This window comes from Macrobrachium nipponense, chromosome 24 (genome assembly GCF_015104395.2).
Source record: "Macrobrachium nipponense isolate FS-2020 chromosome 24, ASM1510439v2, whole genome shotgun sequence".
Classification (NCBI taxonomy): domain Eukaryota; kingdom Metazoa; phylum Arthropoda; class Malacostraca; order Decapoda; family Palaemonidae; genus Macrobrachium; species Macrobrachium nipponense.
Genome location: NC_061091.1, coordinates 55,556,841 through 55,575,863, shown reverse-complemented (window position 1 = coordinate 55,575,863; position 19,023 = coordinate 55,556,841). Strand labels below are relative to the sequence as shown.

Genomic DNA, 19,023 nt, shown 5'->3' with positions numbered 1-19,023 from the left:
AAGCCTTACCCATTGGTGTTGCCCTAGCTCAAAGCCTGACCCTTCCTAGGATTTTGCCCTTATCTCAGCTTAAAACCACATTGGTGTTTCCCTAGCTCAAAGCCTTACCCATAGGTGTTGCCCTAGCTCAAAGCCTTACCCATTGGTGTTGCCCTAGCTCAAAGCCTTACCCATTGGTGTTGCCCTAGCTCAAAGCCTTACCCATTGGTGTTGCCCTAGCTCAAAGCCTTACCCATTGATGTTGCCCTAGCTCAAAGCCTTACCCATTGGTGTTGCCCTAGCTCGATGCCTTACCCATAGGTGTTGCCATAGCTCAGTGCCTTATTCATAGGTGTTGCCCTAGCTCAATGCCTTATCCATAGGTGTTGCCCTAGCTCGATGCCTTACCCATAGGTGTTGCCATAGCTCAGTCCTTATTCATAGTTGCCCTAGCGAGCCTTACCCATAGTTTTGCCCTAGCTCACGCCTTATAGTGTTGCCCTGCATGCCTTTACCCATAGGGTTTTGCCCTAGCAGCGCCTTATCCATAGGTTGCCCTACCTAGCTCAAATGCCTTACCCATTAGGTTTTGCCATAAGCTCAGCACTATCCATTACCATGAAAGGCCCTAGCTTCAAAGCCCTATCCATAGCTCGCATTCCTTATCCCATAAGGTGTTGCCCTATATCGATGCCTTACCATATGGTTGTTGCCATAGCTCAGCCGGCCTTACCCACTAGGTGTTGCCATAGCTCAGCCTTAATCCATAAGGTGTTGCCCTTTAGCACCGAGCCTTACCCTATTTGCTTTGCCATTAGCTCCCCGATGGCCGTTACCCATAGGTGTTGCCCTAGCTCAATCCCTTGCCCATAGGTGTTGCCATAGCTCAGCGCCTTACCCATATGTGTTGGCCTAGCTCGATGCCTTACCCATAGGTGTTGCCTAGCTCGAGCGCATGTTGTCTACGTGCCTTACCCATAGTTGCCCTAGCTCGATGCCTTACCCTGGTGTTGACCCTAGCGATTGCCTTTACCCATAGTTGCCCTAGCTCGTGCCTTACCCATAGTTGTGCTCGATGCCTTACCCATAGGTGTTGCTAGCTCGATGCCTACCATGGTGTTGCCCTAGCTCGATGCCTTACCCAGTTTGCCCTAGCTCGATGCCTTACCCATAGGTGTTACCCTTGCTTGATGCCTTACGCATAGGTGTTGCCGTAGCTCAGCGCCTTACCCGTAGGTGTTGCCCTGGCTCAATGCCTTACCCATAGGTGTCGCCCTAGCTCAGCGCCTTACCTGTAGGTGTTGCCCTAGCTCAGTGCCTTACCCATATGTGTTGCCATAGCTCAGGGCCTTATCCATAGGTGTTGCGCTAGCTTAATGCCTTACCCATAGGTGTCGCCCTAGCTCAGCGCCTTACCAGTAGGTGTTGCTCTAGCGCGATGCCTTACCCATAGGTGTTGCCATAGCTCAATGCTTTACCCATAGTTGTTGCCCTAGCTCAAGGTCTCATAAGTACAGAAGCCTATCAGACAGAGGAGTTGATAATCCCCCTAGTGGGGCGTCGCTGTGTTCTCGCTGTGCATCATAAGATCATGGGCTTTATAGACCATCTCTGGACGGAACCTCGACTTGAACGTCTATGACCTCCCTTCTTTTGCCCCCTGAGGTCATCCCAGGAGGAGTCCCGGCACTAGGCTATGGATTTGCTCTGGGCAAGTCGTCTCATGTCTTCCTCTGCCTCCTTAAGTTGCTCGTAGTGCTCCCTCGCGTGACGGAGTGGAACAACAAGTGCCTCTTCCACCTGTGGGAGCAAAAAGAGACATTATCGAGTTCTCTTCAGTGGCTATTTTCTTCGACAGAGAAAGGTCGTAAGGCTGGCTAAAACAAGATGGGTCCTCACCTGTGGAAAAAGCTGCGATATATCTTCGAAAAGAGGGATGAGAACGAATTTGATGAAACTTATTTGGGCCGATGCCTTCGTCACCTTGTCTCGATCCATGAAGGGGGCCACGGGGAGACCCTCTTGTTTCTCGGTCTCTGCCTGCAAACAAACAGCTATACGTATATGCATTCATATGCAAACATTGACCACAACATTTTTATGCTGAATTAAGCCTGGCCTTGTTTTGCGGATTTGCATGGGAACAAAATTTATTTTTCAGTTCCATTTATTGGTCTCCCCAAGTGGACCAAAACTTACAAGTAAATTTTGAAGTTTGATCATATATGTAAGTAATAGCAACAGATGAATCACTTGTTAGGGCTAAGAACACAGTGGTAAAAGAAATGAATTTCAGTTCTGCATACATTGCTGATTTGAGAAAGGTATATCATCTAATGTCTGAATATGTAAATAGATATAATTATTATATTTTCTCGAGTAAATTATGTGGAAGCGCGTTCACCATAATCTGTTTTAAGTTGAGTTTTATTTCTTTTTAATTTTCAGGTGAGTTGTGCACTAGGTAAAGAGCTGTAGATAAAGTTATTGATGCTGTCGTGAATACTGTTGTATTCTTGTAAAGGTACGTAGAGTAGATATTAAAAGGTTCTAGAACTGACAGAATCCATCTTTAATCGTTTGGGATTGAATCAACGATTGTACGGTCATCCTTTTCACTGTATGTAACTACGGTATGCATTTTTGACCTCATTGTTTATAGATATAGAAATATTTGAGGCCGTTATGTTAAAATAAGACATTCCATGTGCCGGTGGGCCAAATTAGTGTTATTATCAAGTAAGGAACCCCTACTGAATTGCTTTCACGAGCTCAGTGGGCGTGACCTTGACGTACTTTTTAAGGCCATAGACTTCTTTTCATTTAAGCATTTTGCAGTCCAATGCCTTTGTCACGTTTTAACGGGAATCGTTTGGTAACTGTTTAGTTATTGGTCAAGTTCTGTTGGGCGAGATTGTGACATATTCATGTTCGTCTAGTGTTTTGTAGCGTGTTCTAATGTACGATTTGTAAAAGTTGGTGCTGTGGGAATGGCTGGAGAATAGTCCCGCTTTTAAGCATTATTTTATAACTTTGGTTTGTACTTTTCAGAAAAGTGTAAAGTTTTTATTTTTCAGTTTTTTTGTATATCTCCGATTGTTCCTTATTGAAGCGTTAAAGTCGTTTATAATCAGTGTCGTATACAGAAATTCAGATTTATTATAAATATATTATCATGGGAAAAAGTTGCAAGATAAAATAAAGTCCGTAAATTTACTGTTATTATTGTTTTTATCTTCGTCGTCTAAAGAGCGTCCAAAATTGCTACTGTATGCTCGTGAATCTAATCTAGATCGATCGCACGTACCTGGTTGAAGTATTCCTCGAGCAAGCAGTCGACCCAAGGCTCGGCGACCTTCGAAGGACGAACTTCGTTGGAGATGTCACATGCCTGAGAGGTTAAATGAATCATAGTGATAAGATAGTGTTGAAGGAGTAGTAGTAGTAAAGCAAGTAATGGTGACAATTAGATTTTTGCTTAGTCATTGTATTACAATGCTGCTGTTTTCTGAATTAATTTAAAACTAGTGGGATCTTTCGTTTTTACGTTCCGCACTTTTCTTTTTTATTGCATATCGTTTGTTTAGTGCTGCTGTTTGGCATGTCCGTGATAACAAAAACTGTAGAGATGGGGGGAAAATTCCAGCTGAGATAAGAGAAGTCAGAGTACAGAAAAAAAAAAAAAACTCTGTAAGTAAACCTTGATAAGGATCATCTTGAGCGCCGTCAAGTGATTGACGTTCTTGTAGTCGAAGTTCTCGAGCTTCTTCTTGAAGTCGTCGACGATCTCAGAGTGACGCGCCATGTCTGTCGCCAGGATCAGGAGGATAATTTCCTGCAATGTCAGAACAGCCATTAATAATGCATACGTCTGCACTTGACCTATAAACTTTAAATGGTTAATTTAGAGTAAGCCTACAAACTACTTTGTTTTTGTTCTCGCTGTTATTGTTCTAGGTGGGGGTCGTAAGAAAGGTCATGGGAGAGAAGCCTAAAATGGTCTGAAAAAGGTGTTTCGCGTTGAGTTAAAGACACAGGAATTTTAGAATCGGATATTTATGCTTTATTTATTTGAATGAAAATGTTAAAAATAAGCAACGTGCATGTTAAACAGTATGGAACACTTATTTCTAATCATATTTAACGCAGTATTTATAGTAATTATCGCGCTATTTGACCGTAGATTTTAGCACGCTCCCCCGAGTAAGCTGGAGGTCGGTTCACGCCTTTTTTGTTAATTTTTTTTTTTTTTCACCTATTCCATTCAGTGGTTTGTTTTCTCTTGTTTGGAAAAATAAGACTTTTAGGAGTTAATTGAAAAAGTGAGGTGGGTTAATAATGGTAGGGTGTGTGTGTGTATTCTAGTCGAAAGGAACATGTCCGTGAATTGAAATATAAAAATAAAATAATAACGTATATGTCAAAGTGTCTTAACCCGTCAGTAACGAGGAATTTTAGGCATAGTAATCTTTGTAATTTATATTCATGTATGTTATGTATATATACACACGTATATATATTATATATATATATATATATATATATATATATATAATATATATATATATGTGTGTGTGTGTGTGTGTGTGTGTGTGTGTGTGTGTGTGTGTGTGTATGTATGCAGCCACATACGCACACACATATATACGTAGATAGATAGATGGATGGATTAGATAGTTAACACATATATGTGTTTGTGTGAATGTATGTATGTATGTATATACTATTTGTTTATATGGAACCTCGTGTTTTAGGCAGTGTGAATGTCGCATTTCGTTAAATACTATAGCCCTTTGACTTGGTTTGACTTAAGTAGTTAATTAGGTATATCCAGTGTGGAAATCGTCTAGAGCAGTGGGTCCATGGTGACTTTGTTTGGGCAACAGGATGTGCACTATATTAGTAATAAACTGGAGATTGGCACATACATTTTAACATTTTTTCAAAATTTGATATGAAAAATTTTATCCATGTAAATATTTGACCAGTCAGATCAACATACTCGTGATCCTAAATTTGTATCCAGAACTTGGTGCAGTTTCTAAACACTTGGCACCCAAATGAACCGTTTCCAATAACAAATAGGCACTTGCCAACATATGCAGTCAGATATCTTTTGCCATTTGCACCAGTTTAAAAGGTTGAGAATGGTTTTCATCTTAGTTACATATTAAACAGAGAAGTCAGCTTGCTGTGGAAAGTATATTCGTAGTGCATTATATTTTACCACACCTAACATGGACAAACCTGTCAGTGAAAAGGGAATCCAGGTCTGGTTGCAAAAAAAATGATACCAAAACGGTAGCTGTGTGCTTCACTCGACAATTCATATAATTTTCTCAAAGTGGAGTTTGTAACTCTTGAGTAAGAAATACATTTGAAACTAGAATGTTTATTGCTTATGCTGTATTTATCGTTACTTAAAAATGAATTGGTCCATGTTATTATTTTTATTGAGCTGGTGGCCCATGACTTGAAACGAGTAGAGAACCACTTCGTCTGGATGCTGTTAAGCTCATGACAAAAGAATGTAGACAGATAGACAGCAGAGGGGCCCCGTCTCCAAGGGAAGTTTTTTTCAAGGGTTTTATCCTGTTAAAAAAAAAAATCTTGGGGGTAACTTAAATGAGCCACATCCTCAAGAGGGTAAGGGTTTTTATCTGTATCTTGGGGTAACTTAATACCGGAGCCACATCTCCAAGAGGGCAAGTTTCGAGTTTTTCCTGCTGTATTCTTGGGGTAACTTAATGAGCCACATCTCCAAGAGGGTCAAGTTTTCTATCTGTATTCTTGGGGTAACTTAATGAGCCACATTTCCAAGAGGGTCAAGTTTTATATCTGTATTCTTGGGGTAACTTAATAAAGAGCCACATCTCCAAGAGGGTCAAGTTTTCTTTCTGTATTCTTGGGGTAACTTAATGAATTGTCCTTGTTTCCCCTGGGGTTCCTTCGATACATGCCCCTATTTGCAGTAATGCTGCCGGAAGTGTAATTTCTGTAGGAGGTCTTTCATATAATTCGGTCTTTATCGCTTAATTTATATTATATATATATATATATATATATATATATATATCTATATATATATATTTATATATATACATATTATATAATTATAATATATATATATAGATAACATATATATATATATAGTTCTATAACAGTCATCCTATTCAACTGGGTGTTTTTATAGTGTTGGGTTTCGGTTGTTGCCTGCCTCCTTTGGAATCCATAACTTTTCTTATTATGTGCGCGGTTTCAAGTAGCACACACTTCTGCATTAGTCCTGGAGTTATTTCATCATCTGGTTTTTCCAAGTTCCTTTTCAGTGATCTTGGGATCGTGCCTAGTGTTCCTATAACGTGGGTACAATTTCCACTGGCATAACCCATGTCCTTATTTCTATTTTTTCTCTTTCTTTCTCATTTACTTAGGTCTCCCATGGTATTGCAACATCAGTGAGTGATACTTTCTTCATGATTTTGTCCATCAACGTCACATCTGGTCTACTGGCACTTTCACCCTGTCTGTTCTGATACCATAGTCTCAGAGGATCTTTGCTTGATCGTTTTCTGTCACACCTCAGCTTGGTATTTGTACCACTTATTATTGCAAGCAAGCTGTTGTGTCTCGCATAGGCTTCAGTGGAGGGCTTTCGCTACTAAGTCATGCTTTTTTTGTACTGGTTCTGTGCAAACGCCGGATATTCGCTTGCTATGTGGTTTATGATCTCATTTTTCATATGACACTTCCCGCTTTTGGGTGAGATGTTATTTCCATGTATCGCCATTTGAACATTTCTGATTCTTAGGGCTTGGTCTTGTGCCATTGTTAGTATTCGTTCTGTTTCCTTCATGAGTTCTCCCCTCTATTGCCATCGCCATGTTTCATCTATTGCCAGTTCTTTAGTATGTCTCATTTACTGTCCGTGCATTGGTTTGTTGTGTCATTCCTCCTTTCTGATGGTCTTTCTCCTGTCTCTGTAAATTTCTGGGTCATCATCTACTTTTATCAGTCCTTCTTCCCATGCACTTCCTAGCCACTGGTTTTCAGACATTTCCCCAGTGCTCTGCTCTCGATGTTGACAGTCCTCTGTACTTAGTAATCATCTCCCTCCTTCCTTTCATGTTATGTGTAGCCTGTCTGCATTTGCTCTTGGGCGTAGTACCTTGCGTGTTTTCATGTTACCTAGTTTTCTGGTCAAAGCTGTGGAGTTTAGCCTTCGCCCACTCCACTACCACTGCTCTGTATGTGATTACCGGTACTGCCCATGTGTATATGGCTTTCATTGTTTCTGGTGTTGAGTTTTGACTTGATTATTGCCTTAAGTTTCTGCATAAATTCATTCCTGATCGTGGCCTTTTCATCTCTCTTGGTGTTTTACAGCCTCTCCTTCTATTATTCCCAGGTATTTGTATCCTCTCTCATCTATATGTTTGGTGCTATTCTAATCTGGTAGCTTTATCCCTTCAGTCCTTGTCACTTTGCCTTTTTGTATGTTGACCAAGGCAAATTTTTCTATTCCAAACTCCATCCTGATGTCCCCAGATACAATCCTTAGTGTGGATTAGGGTATCTATTTCCTCGAGGCTCTTACCGTAAAGCTTGATGTCGCTCATGAACTTCAGATGGTTAATTCTGTTGCCTCCTTTCTTGAGTTGGTACCCAGCATCCATCTACTGTAGTGGTTTTGTCATGGGAATAATGGCTACTATGAAGAGTAGTGGGAACAGTGAGTCGCCTTGAAAGATCATTCTTCTGATGTTAACCTCCGCTAGTCTTATCCCAGAGCTTTGTAAGTATTGTATTCCAGTTGCGCATTGTATTTTTTAGGAAGCTGATGGTGTTTTCCTTTGCCCTATATATTTTTAGGCATTCTATTAGCCACGTTTGTGATATCCTGTCAAAGGCTTTCTTGTAGTCAATCCATGCCATGCTTAGGTTGGGTTTCCTTCTCCTACTTTCTTCATTACCATTTTGTCTATCAGGAGCTGGTGTTTTGTGCCCTTACACTTCTGCAGCCTTTCTGTTGGTGGGGATGATGTTTGTCTCTTCTAGGTACTTGTATAACCTATATAATAATAATAATAATAATAATTATTATTATTATTATTATTATTATTTACTATTATTATTACTACCACACTTACCCCACGAATTTCCTTGAAGAGGGACTCGGGTAAGCTGCTGAAGATGTTGCATTCAGGATTAGCCAGTATCCTGAATCCTACAGCACAGTGGTGGTTCTCGAGGGGCGAAGCGTCATTGTACCTGACAGCCAGTTCGGTCCGTGCATTGATTTGATACCTAGAAGGGATGAGGGGAATCGGGATAGTACAGTGAGAGATCTCTACACGTTTTTGCTCTTGAAATGGTCTCGCATTCATGCGAAACAGCCAAGAAAGAAGTAGAGAAAGCCGTTGACTTACTAAGCAAGTTTCCAGGAAATAGGATCTCCGTTAATTGAAAAGAGGAAAATGACGATAATACAAATGAAATACAAAACTGATAAAGGTAAATAAGTAATTATATATATATATATATATATATATATATATATATATATATATATATATATATATATATATATATGGATATATATATGGATATATACACTAGCTAAGAACTGTAAAGAACTAAATCATAGTGGGCTTTGTCTAATATTTTTTCAGACATGTTTTCATTTATTTTTGACCAATGTATGTTTTCTGTGTTAATGACTTGTAACGCCATTTAAATGTAATATCAATAAAACAGTTTTGTTACCAAGATAATCTGTTTTTATGTGAGTTTATATATGCGTAAAACCAATTATTGTGTCTGTGCACGCAGAAGTGCATAAACACACAAATATACGGAAATAAATTTTATTTTTACCATAATTTAGCGTGGGTCCTGTTTTCAGTGTCATAGGAAGAGAGAACGTATGTGACTCATTTAGTTGCATCATTATTATTATAATATATTTCGTTGTATTTTGCTTTTAAAACTCTGTCAAAATACACTACTAAACTTGAATACTAAGCTTTTGTGGATGAACGGTAGATTTGCGTTGTTACAAAACAAAAAATGAGAGAGAGAGAGAGAGAGAGAGAGAGAGATCTTAACACTGACCTATCATAAAAGCAGTTTCAATATCTCGATATGAAGAAAACGATAATCCGAAATCAGTGGACACGGCTGAAAAGTTTCTTCAGTTAACATTTGAGAAGCCATTTTATAGTAACATTTCAGTTTAGGAACTTCGATTCCTTGATACAGATTGGACATTGCCTTATATACTTATTGAAAATGAACATAGTACTTGTATCGAATTAAATTAGGGAAAATGAACTCTTGATTGATAGCCAAGCGAGCATGATAAACTCTTACGAATTGTTATAGCCCGGATGATCTAGATCGTGACATATGCAAGCAGTGATGAGGACCCCCAGCTCCTTCTTCGACAGTTTCTCCGGCAGGCGACACAGGTAGATAAGGCAGTACATCATCTGGGTGACACAGAAGCAGTGGCGGAAGTTGTGGAAAGGGTTATTTCGGTAGTTTTCCTGCACGGACACCTGCGTCGGAAAGGGAATTGAAAGTAATAAAGAGATAATAAAAAGGCCCATGTGAAAGAGAATGAAAGGCCTATCGTAAAAAATTACGTCTTTATAAAGGGATGAAAAGGCTTGTGCAAGGCCATTTTTTAAAGAAAAATCTTTGTGGTAAAAGTAGCGGAAGAGCATAATTGAAGATGTGTCAAAATGGGATCTGTTCGAAGAAAAAGAAGAAGCTTTTTTTTATAACACTTGCCAAAAATGGAAAATTGAGTTAGAGTACAACCATTTTTAAGGAAAAGCAAAGGCCTTTGTGACACTTCCATGTAAACCTTCATGAAAGTTCATGATGAAATGCTTGTTTGCAAGAGGGAGACTAAATGAGGCTGGCTAAAAATTATACTTGTGAGGAAAACTATGGTAAAACTGACTCATATGGAAAAAGATAAAACACCTTTGGTGACATTTAATTAAAAGAAAATTGGATATACCGGCAAAGTAACTGTGAAATGGATTTGAATCTCATGGAAAAATAACACGTCCCAATAGTAAATTGATTTGAATTTCATGGGAAAAATAACACTTGTGCAAAGAATAACACCTATGCAATAGAAATGAGAATCTCCAGGCAAAAATATTACGCACAATAGAAAATGGAACATCCTGGTAAGAATAATATTCCTTTTTCAAGAAATGGAATCTATTGGCGAGAATGACATCTGGGCAAAAGACAGTGTGGATTCCTCTGGAAAGAATAACATGCTCGCCTGGGAGAGGGAAGTCTCCTGGCGAGGGTCACAACTGTGAAGTAGATGGAATATCTTGGCAAGAATAACCTACACAAAAGACATTGGAATCTACTGGCAAGAATAACACAAGCGCAAAGGAGAAAGGATACTCCTGGCAACAACAGCAATTGTGCAAAATAGAAGGGAATATCTTGGCAATAATAACAACTATGAAAATGGCAGTGGAATCTGCTGGTAGGAATAACACATTTATCAAGGAGATGGGCATCTCCTGACAAGAATACAACTGTGCAAAATAAAAGGGAAAAATCCTGGCAAGAATAATACCATACGAAAAAGACAGTCGAATATGCCTACGAAAATAGCATTTGTGCAAAGACGGGAATCTTGCAAGAATAACAACTTTGCAAAATAAAAGGGAATATCTTGACAAGAATAACACCTACGAATATGACGGTATTCTACTGGCAAGAATAAGACGTGCACAAAGCAGATAGAAATCTACGGACAAAAATAACACCTGTGTTAAAGAAAGTTTCCCTAGGCAAAAATAACCCCCCTATTAAGAATATTATGGGAATTCAGAGTTAAAAGGACAACTTTTTTTTTTTAGAAAAGGATAGAAACCCTTGATTGAACTTAATTTCCATAAAATAGAAATGGAAAATCCTTTCTGAAATGAGGTGGAAGGTCTTGATGCTCATGATGAAAATGGCAACATTATACAAGAGAATTGAAGCTTTGTGAGAGTTGAAAATTTGTACAACAATAAATAGAAACCCTTTAATGAAAATGGCAGCCATTTAAAAGAGAACAGTTTTTTCGGTAAAAATAAAAGTGCATTCCTATCTTCACTCTTTGCTTAATTTGAATTTTAGAGAGTGGCACACTTCAAGTTGAAGTGACTCCTGGAAATGGGAGGGAAGGGTGGGTAGGGGGTGAATGAGCGGCAAATGAGCGAGTCGGAGTGAAAGTGAATTGTGTGTGAAAAAGTGTGATTATATCTGAATTTGACTTCTTTATTGGATGTTGAAATACTGGATGAAAAGGATTCTTGCGTCACAAAGCTTGGTTGAAAATAGCACCTGCCTTTTATATACGATAGAGAACGGAAACAAATCGGTAATGACAGCCATGGAGAAGACTGTGAGGAGAGTGTTATTTAGAATATTCAAGTGAAGGAAACGAAAGAACAAACGGGAAAAAGTAATAATGTATAGTTGATGGAAGAATAATGACGCATTCCCCTTGAATTAATGGAATCAGGACAGAAAATCCAAAAGCTAGAGTAGGTTATTCATGGTACAAAATTAGAGTAGATGAAGGTGGTTTTACCAGAAAGTTGCGTATCGTTGGTGGACTGATGCAGAATTCTTCGAGGAGTCCTAGTTCTCTGTACATGTGCTCTATCAGTGTAAGCATCTGTGAATGGGAAACCATAACCTGGTTAATATAATCCTTTCCAAAATTGGTATATTTTACTCATTTTTCTTTGATTTTCTCTTGACTGCAAACAGCGTTGAAGAAATTCTCAATTAGTGGAATATTTTTTACCTCGTTAGGTTCCCACTGCCAAACGTCGAAAGAAGGTTGTTTCAAGCACTCTGTTGTTTCAGTTGTCAGCCGGTACTGTAAAACAATATAGAATGTCTTTCAGATGTAGCCTATGGTGGTGAATTTTCCAGCCTGGTATTTTCATAGCAACAACACCCTTAATTTCTTTAGTATAACTGCTTGCAGCCTTGTCAAACCAACTTCCTATTTAGTATCTGCTTAAATGCAAGTAGCAAATGGTCACCCACTTCATGGTGACCCCAAGCCCCTGTAAGGAAAGGTTAATGCACTTGCATAAAGAAATTGTTGCTGAAATTTTCAGCTCAACATGAGGGCCTGTTGCCCAGGACTGGCCCGCACTGAGTGGAAAGATATAAACTAAATCTAGGACCTTTCTTTACCTTGGTGAACGCTGGTGGTTCCCGCTGCAAGGTGATGACATGCTCTCTCACGGTCCCTGGTGAGAAGAACGTGGCCGGTAGTGTAACTGCTGGCCTAGAAAAATGGAAGAAAGGATGTTAGGTGTAGTTCTAAACTACAAATTATTGTCATACAAAGAGAGAATGAGATGGAGCAGTTTACCCTATCAAATTAATATGCTACTTTGTGATTATCATCCTTACCTTGTTTAGTAACAGGTATTAATGAAACCAAACCTTTATAGTCTGTTACTCGTGGAAACGAACCATATATTAGCCATGAAAGCCATTAGAGTTTTAATTTGGAAGCATACGACTTTTAATCGTTAAAAGATGATGGCTGCATAAGCAGAGTTCAACTTATCGTAAAGATTCTTAGTTCTTCTGATAATTCCTCTTTCTGTGAAAGAAAATTTCATGCAATGAAATTATCCACTGAAGGCTGTGGACTCATTAGGGAAGGTTGTATTTACCTCGTGTAAAAATGGAAATCGAGTAAGGCAGGCAGGAAACATGAAAAAAATGAATTGTGAACACCACTTTATTTTGATGTGGTATGACCATAGCAGAAATCCTGCTTATCAAGGGTGATGATAAAGTCAGAGGCTGTATTTTTACAGAGGAGTGTACTGGGAAGATATTAATAGGGTAAGGTTATTGTCGTGACTATTCATTGGGTGCTCATCCCTGATTGGCTGGCTTTTGGCCCACATGAAAAACCACCCATCCCCTATTTTGTATGTCATTCTTAAGAAGAGGGACATGGTATATCAATTCCAATGCATATTCCAAGGAGGTGTGGTACCTACATCATCATGAATATGATGGGCCTCTTCAACTGGATTTAGGGCCACATTTTGGGATGGTGCTATCGAGAGATACTATGATGAAGCATATGACGCCATACTGGCCGAGTAAATACCCATCAGCTGGAATAGTTGTCATCAGTAGTGCCCAGGACAGCTGTTCATGCTTTGTGTATTGAAAAATAAACCGTCACCCAGGCAAGAGACATACTGGTTGCGAGAAATTGAAAACTGCCTGTGTAATTGACATCTCCCATTGTTGATACCCCAGGTTTCAACCATGCCCCATTGACTAGACTCCCAAGAACAATTCCTTTGGGATTTCCAAAGCCATACACCAGCTGTAAGACAAGACAGTGTACTCTCAACCTCGCAGTCAGTTCCTGTTTCGCATGGGTTTAGACACCAGCCAATGAAGGGGAAGCACCTGTCTTGTAATAATCCCAATCAGCTGAGACTAACCTCCTTCCCGTCTGACACCACCACACAAAAATAGAAAGTCTTATTGTAATCCAGTTTAGTAGTAATTCATGCCATACTTGCGTAGAGTGGCGAAACGGTAATCATTCTCTTCTGTAAATCTATTGTTTGGGTGATTTATTAAGAATATTGGGCAGTTGTTGAATTATCTTTCTTGCACAGAAAAGAGCATCAGAAGAATTTTAAAAAATTACTTTCTGCCAGGTAAAACCATCATCTGGAGGAGTGGGTTAGGTCGTCAATAGACTTAAGTCAAGTTAAGCAACATTGGGGCTGGTCAGTCGTTGGATGGGTGACCGCTCTCCTCGGCGTTGATTCCTTGGGAAAGGATCTTTACCATAATTTCCTCAGTCTACTCAGCTGTAAATGAGTACCTATCCCTGATGGGGTAGGGTCCAGCTATGGGTTAAATAGCAAAACTCAGCAATGATGGAAAGAAATGAAGGAATAAACGACAACGACGTAAATGGAACCTCTGGCAACAGAGGAGCCTCGTCCGGCAACCAGGTATTCAACCCAATTGTAGGGGAAGACGGTCAGGTACTTGGAGGTCGTCATCCAGCAACTGATCACCACAACGACAGTAATCAACAGCCTGAAATTGGAGCTACAGAGGCAAAAAGGAAGAAATGGACAAGAGAAGAAAATAAGGAAATATGGAGATGCTACATAAGAAGCAACCCGACGGAGAGAGGATATAGAAGAAGATTGGTCAACATCTGGAATGAGAGGAATAACACCCCCCAAACAGAGCAGAGGCTGGCAGACCAAGTAAGGAACATAAAGAAAAAGAACTGGCTCTCCCCAACAGAAAGAGAAGAACTGGAAAGGGAAATGTCACACGACAACGAATTACACGAAGACGAACTGAGAGACGATGCCACAGAAGACGACAGGGAGGATGAGGTATCAAACAACGACACACGAAGAAACACCAACGAAGTAACAGAGAGGACGGAATGGGTAGAAAAGATTAGACAATGGATGGAGCCAGATACAGAGAGAACAAAGATCCCCTCCATGAAAGCCTACAACACCAAGAAATTAAGGAGAAAACAAGTGAGGTCAATGAAATAATGGGCCTAATACACACCACCAGTATCACAGAAACAAATAACTTGACATATGCAGGAGCAAGATTAGTAGCAGAACTGATGGGGATTCGAACACCAACACCACCGTCACAACCAACCCAACAGAAACCAAAACAGCAACCTCCTTGGAAAAGGCGCCTGGAAAAGCAAATCATGGTGATGAGATCTGACTTGAGTAAACTGAAAGAGATGGCAGAAAAAAGGCTAAGAAGCAAGAAAGCAAGGGAGGAACTCAACGAGAAATACAAAGTACAAGAGAGGGGACTAAATAACACAATAGAAGATGTAAAACAGAGGCTTAAGGCCAAAGCACACAAGATCCAACGGTACATGAACAGGAATAAGGGATACCAACAGAACAAACTATTCGGAACCAACCAGAAAAGACTATACAGCCAACTAGAGGGAAGACAAACCACCCAGAAATTCCTGAAGCCGAACCAAGTAAGAGACTCTGGGAAAACATATGGAGCAATCCGGTATCACACAACAAACATGCAACATGGCTCCAGGAAGTCAAGGAAGAAGAAACAGGGAGAATAAAACAAAGATTCACAGAGATCACGACAGACACAGTCAGACACCAACTAAAGAAAATGCCAAACTGGAAAGCCCCAGGTCCCGATGAAGTCCATGGATACTGGCTCAAAAACTTCAAGGCCCTACACCCACGAATAGCACAACAACTCCAGCATTGTATCTCAAATCACCAAGCACCCAAATGGATGACCACAGGAAGAACATCCTTAGTACAAAAAGACAAGAGTAAGGGAAATATAGCCAGTAACTACAGGCCTATCACCTGCCTACCAATAATGTGGAAGTTACTAACAGGTATCATCAGCGAAAGGCTATACAACTACCTAGAGGAGACAAACACCATCCCCCACCAACAGAAAGGCTGCAGAAGGAAGTGTAGGGGCACAAAAGACCAGCTCCTGATAGACAAAATGGTAATGAAGAACAGCAGGAGAAGGAAAACCAACCTAAGCATGGCATGGATAGACTATAAGAAAGCCTTCGACATGATACCACACACATGGCTAATAGAATGCCTGAAAATATATGGGGCAGAGGAAAATACCATCAGCTTCCTCAAAAATACAATGCGCAACTGGAATACAATACTTACAAGCTCTGGAATAAGACTAGCAGAGGTTAATATCAGGAGAGGGATCTTCCAGGGCGACTCACTGTCCCCACTACTCTTCGTAGTAGCCATGATTCCCATGACAAAAGTACTACAGAAGATGGATGCCGGTACCAACTCAAGAAAAGAGGCAACAAAATCAACCATCTGATGTTCATGGACGACATCAAGCTGTATGGTAAGAGCATCAAGGAAATAGATACCCTAATCCAGACTGTAAGGATTGTATCTGGGGACATCAGGATGGAGTTTGGAATAGAAAAATGCGCCCTAGTCAACATACAAGGCAAAGTAACGAGAACTGAAGGGATAAAGCTACCAGATGGGAGCAACATCAAACACATAGATGAGACAGGATACAAATACCTGGGAATAATGGAAGGAGGAGATATAAAACACCAAGAGATGAAGGACACGATCAGGAAAGAATATATGCAGAGACTCAAGGCGATACTCAAGTCAAAACTCAACGCGGAAATATGATAAAAGCCATAAACACATGGGCAGTGCCAGTAATCAGATACAGCGCAGGAATAGTGGAATGGACGAAGGCAGAACTCCGCAGCATAGATCAGAAAAACCAGGAAACAAATGACAATACACAAAGCACTACACCCAAGAGCAAATACGGACAGACTATACATAACACGAAAGGAAGGAGGGAGAGGACTACTAAGTATAGAGGACTGCGTCAACATCGAAAACAGAGCACTGGGGCAATACCTGAAAACCAGTGAAGATGAGTGGCTAAAGAGTGCATGGGAAGAAGGACTAATAAAAGTAGACGAAGACCCAGAAATATACAGAGACAGGAGAAAGACAGAAAGAACAGACGACTGGCATAACAAACCAATGCACGGACAATACATGAGACAGACTAAAGAACTAGCCAGCGATGACAATTGGCAATGGCTACAGAGGGGAGAGCTAAAGAAGGAAACTGAAGGAATGATAACAGCGGCACAAGATCAGGCCCTAAGAACCAGATATGTTCAAAGTACGAGAGACGGAAATAACATCTCTCCCATATGTAGGAAGTGCAATACGAAAAATGAAACCATAAACCACATAGCAAGTGAATGCCCGGCACTTGCACAGAACCAGTACAAAAAGAGGCATGGTTCAGTGGCAAAAGCCCTCCACTGGAGCCTGTGCAAGAAACATCAGCTACCTTGCAGTAATAAGTGGTACGAGCACCAACCTGAAGGAGTGATAGAAAACGATCAGGCAAAGATCCTCTGGGACTATGGTATCAGAACGGATAGGGTGATACGTGCAAACAGACCAGACGTGACGTTGATTGACAAAGTCAAGAAGAAAGTATCACTCATTGATGTCGCAATACCATGGGACACCAGAGTTGAGGAGAAAGAGAGGGAAAAAATGGATAAGTATCAAGATCTGAAAATAGAAATAAGAAGGATATGGGATATGCCAGTGGAAATCGTACCCATAATCATAGGAGCACTAGGCACGATCCCAAGATCCCTGAAAAGGAATCTAGAAAAACTAGAGGCTGAAGTAGCTCCAGGACTCATGCAGAAGAGTGTGATCCTAGAAACGGCACACATAGTAAGAAAAGTGATGGACTCCTAAGGAGGCAGGATGCAACCCGGAACCCCACACTATAAATACCACCCAGTCGAATTGGAGGACTGTGATAATAATAATAATAATAATAATGATAATAGTAATAATAAAACGGGAGCTTTCGTACCTTAGCCTGGCGAAGTCAACATGGCGCGTCCGTTGGTGGGTCAGGAAGGCATCTCGGATGTCAGCGATCTCGTACTTGAACTTCTCTATTTCGATAACCCTCTTGCTGTCTCCAGCAGGGGTCAAGGGTGGAAAACATAAGTATAGCATGAAATGGTTGCCACAGGTGTTTCAAACATTTATTGTTGTTAGCGAGTCGGGTTTCGTATTTTGCTTTTGGTATAAATCACCATGCCGATGTACAAAAAAAAAAAAAAAAAAAAAATAGTAGTTTAAATCTCGTTTTTGGTGCAGATGCCACTTTGTGAGCGAAGTGAAACGTCTTCGCGTATTCTGGTTTTTTGGTTTGGTATCTGGTGAGCTTATTTGATTATTTAACATTACGGCTCAGATGTAGAATTTTATGCTTTTGGATGAAAATCTTCGGACTTGGTCTGTTCTCATTTTGTCGAGAAGGCTTTTGGTGAGAATTCTTGATATACATATATGTACAAACAGTGTTTTCTGGTGCAAAATTGTGGTTACGTCCTCTTTCATTTTGCTAAGGAGGTATTTGGTAGACATGTTTAATATTGGTGCAATTATTGTCCAAAAATGATATGCCAAAATATGATCTGTTTATTTTGTTAACAATATACGGTAAATTCTGTAAAATCCCTACAAATTGTCCGGTGAAAGTCTTTAGTTTCTGTGCAAGTTATCTGTGCCGTATAAATGGTGTCGGGCAAAACTTATTTGCCGTGGTCTGTATTTTTTTGATAAGTTAATCGGTGAAAATCACAGCAGACGTTGTCTAAATTTGATCATGCAAATTGTGGTTTATTCATATTGTTAGGCATGATTGCTACCTTTGCTACAGTGATTTAAGCAATACGATTGACACAGTATGGTTGACAATCTAAAGCTAGGGAAAAGATAATGTAATATTGAAATGATTGACGCATATCTGCTGATTTTTGAGAGCACTGACAACAGGTGTCACGCGACGTAATTATAAACTAGAAAGACCCTACAAAGCAACTTTTGATCTCAGATTGTATACAATTCCTAAGGCTGTGATTGGTATAGTAGATTCACATCAACCGTGCATATGATGTTTAGGCCAGTCCCTTACGACGCTCCTGATTGGCTGTTGATAAGCCAATCACAGGGCTGGAAACTCTCAGTCTCTCTCGAGAATTCACATGGATAGGATGTATGTACCACCTCTCCAGAAAGACGTATACCTAAGGAGAGATGGAACTTACATCCTGCCTATGTGAACTCTCGAGAGAGACTGAGAGTTTCCAGCCCTGCGATTGGCTTATCAACAGCCAATCAGGAGCGTCGTAAGGAACTGGCCTGGACATCAAACGTACGGCTGATGTGAATCTACTATAGTACATAACATATGTGAAGGAGGCTAGAATACCGCATTTGGTAGTCGATTGCACCGTGGGTACATAGAGGAGGCCTTGGAAGGCTTTGAAGATCCACTTGACTGGGTCATGATGTCACACAACAGTGAGGATGAGGGGTAATATGAATGATGGGAGTG

General features: G+C 40.2%; 1 protein-coding gene and 1 long non-coding RNA gene across 2 annotated transcripts in view; one reads left to right on the top strand and one right to left on the bottom strand.

Moving 5' to 3' along the window:
- LOC135205648 (uncharacterized) overlaps positions 1–19,023 on the top strand; it is a 301,866-nt gene that overhangs the window by 214,410 nt on the left and 68,433 nt on the right. The window lies entirely within an intron of this gene.
- LOC135205558 (high affinity cGMP-specific 3',5'-cyclic phosphodiesterase 9A-like) lies at positions 1,132–17,636 on the bottom strand. The gene is made up of 10 exons (XM_064236323.1): positions 17,488–17,636; positions 12,223–12,316; positions 11,822–11,896; positions 11,603–11,689; positions 9,352–9,539; positions 8,130–8,286; positions 3,680–3,814; positions 3,287–3,370; positions 1,879–2,019; positions 1,132–1,779 (listed from the first exon to the last, which is right to left on the bottom strand). The coding sequence occupies exons 1-10, from the start codon at positions 17,634–17,636 to the stop codon at positions 1,669–1,671; spliced, it is 1,221 nt and encodes a 406-aa protein (XP_064092393.1). The 3' UTR covers positions 1,132–1,668.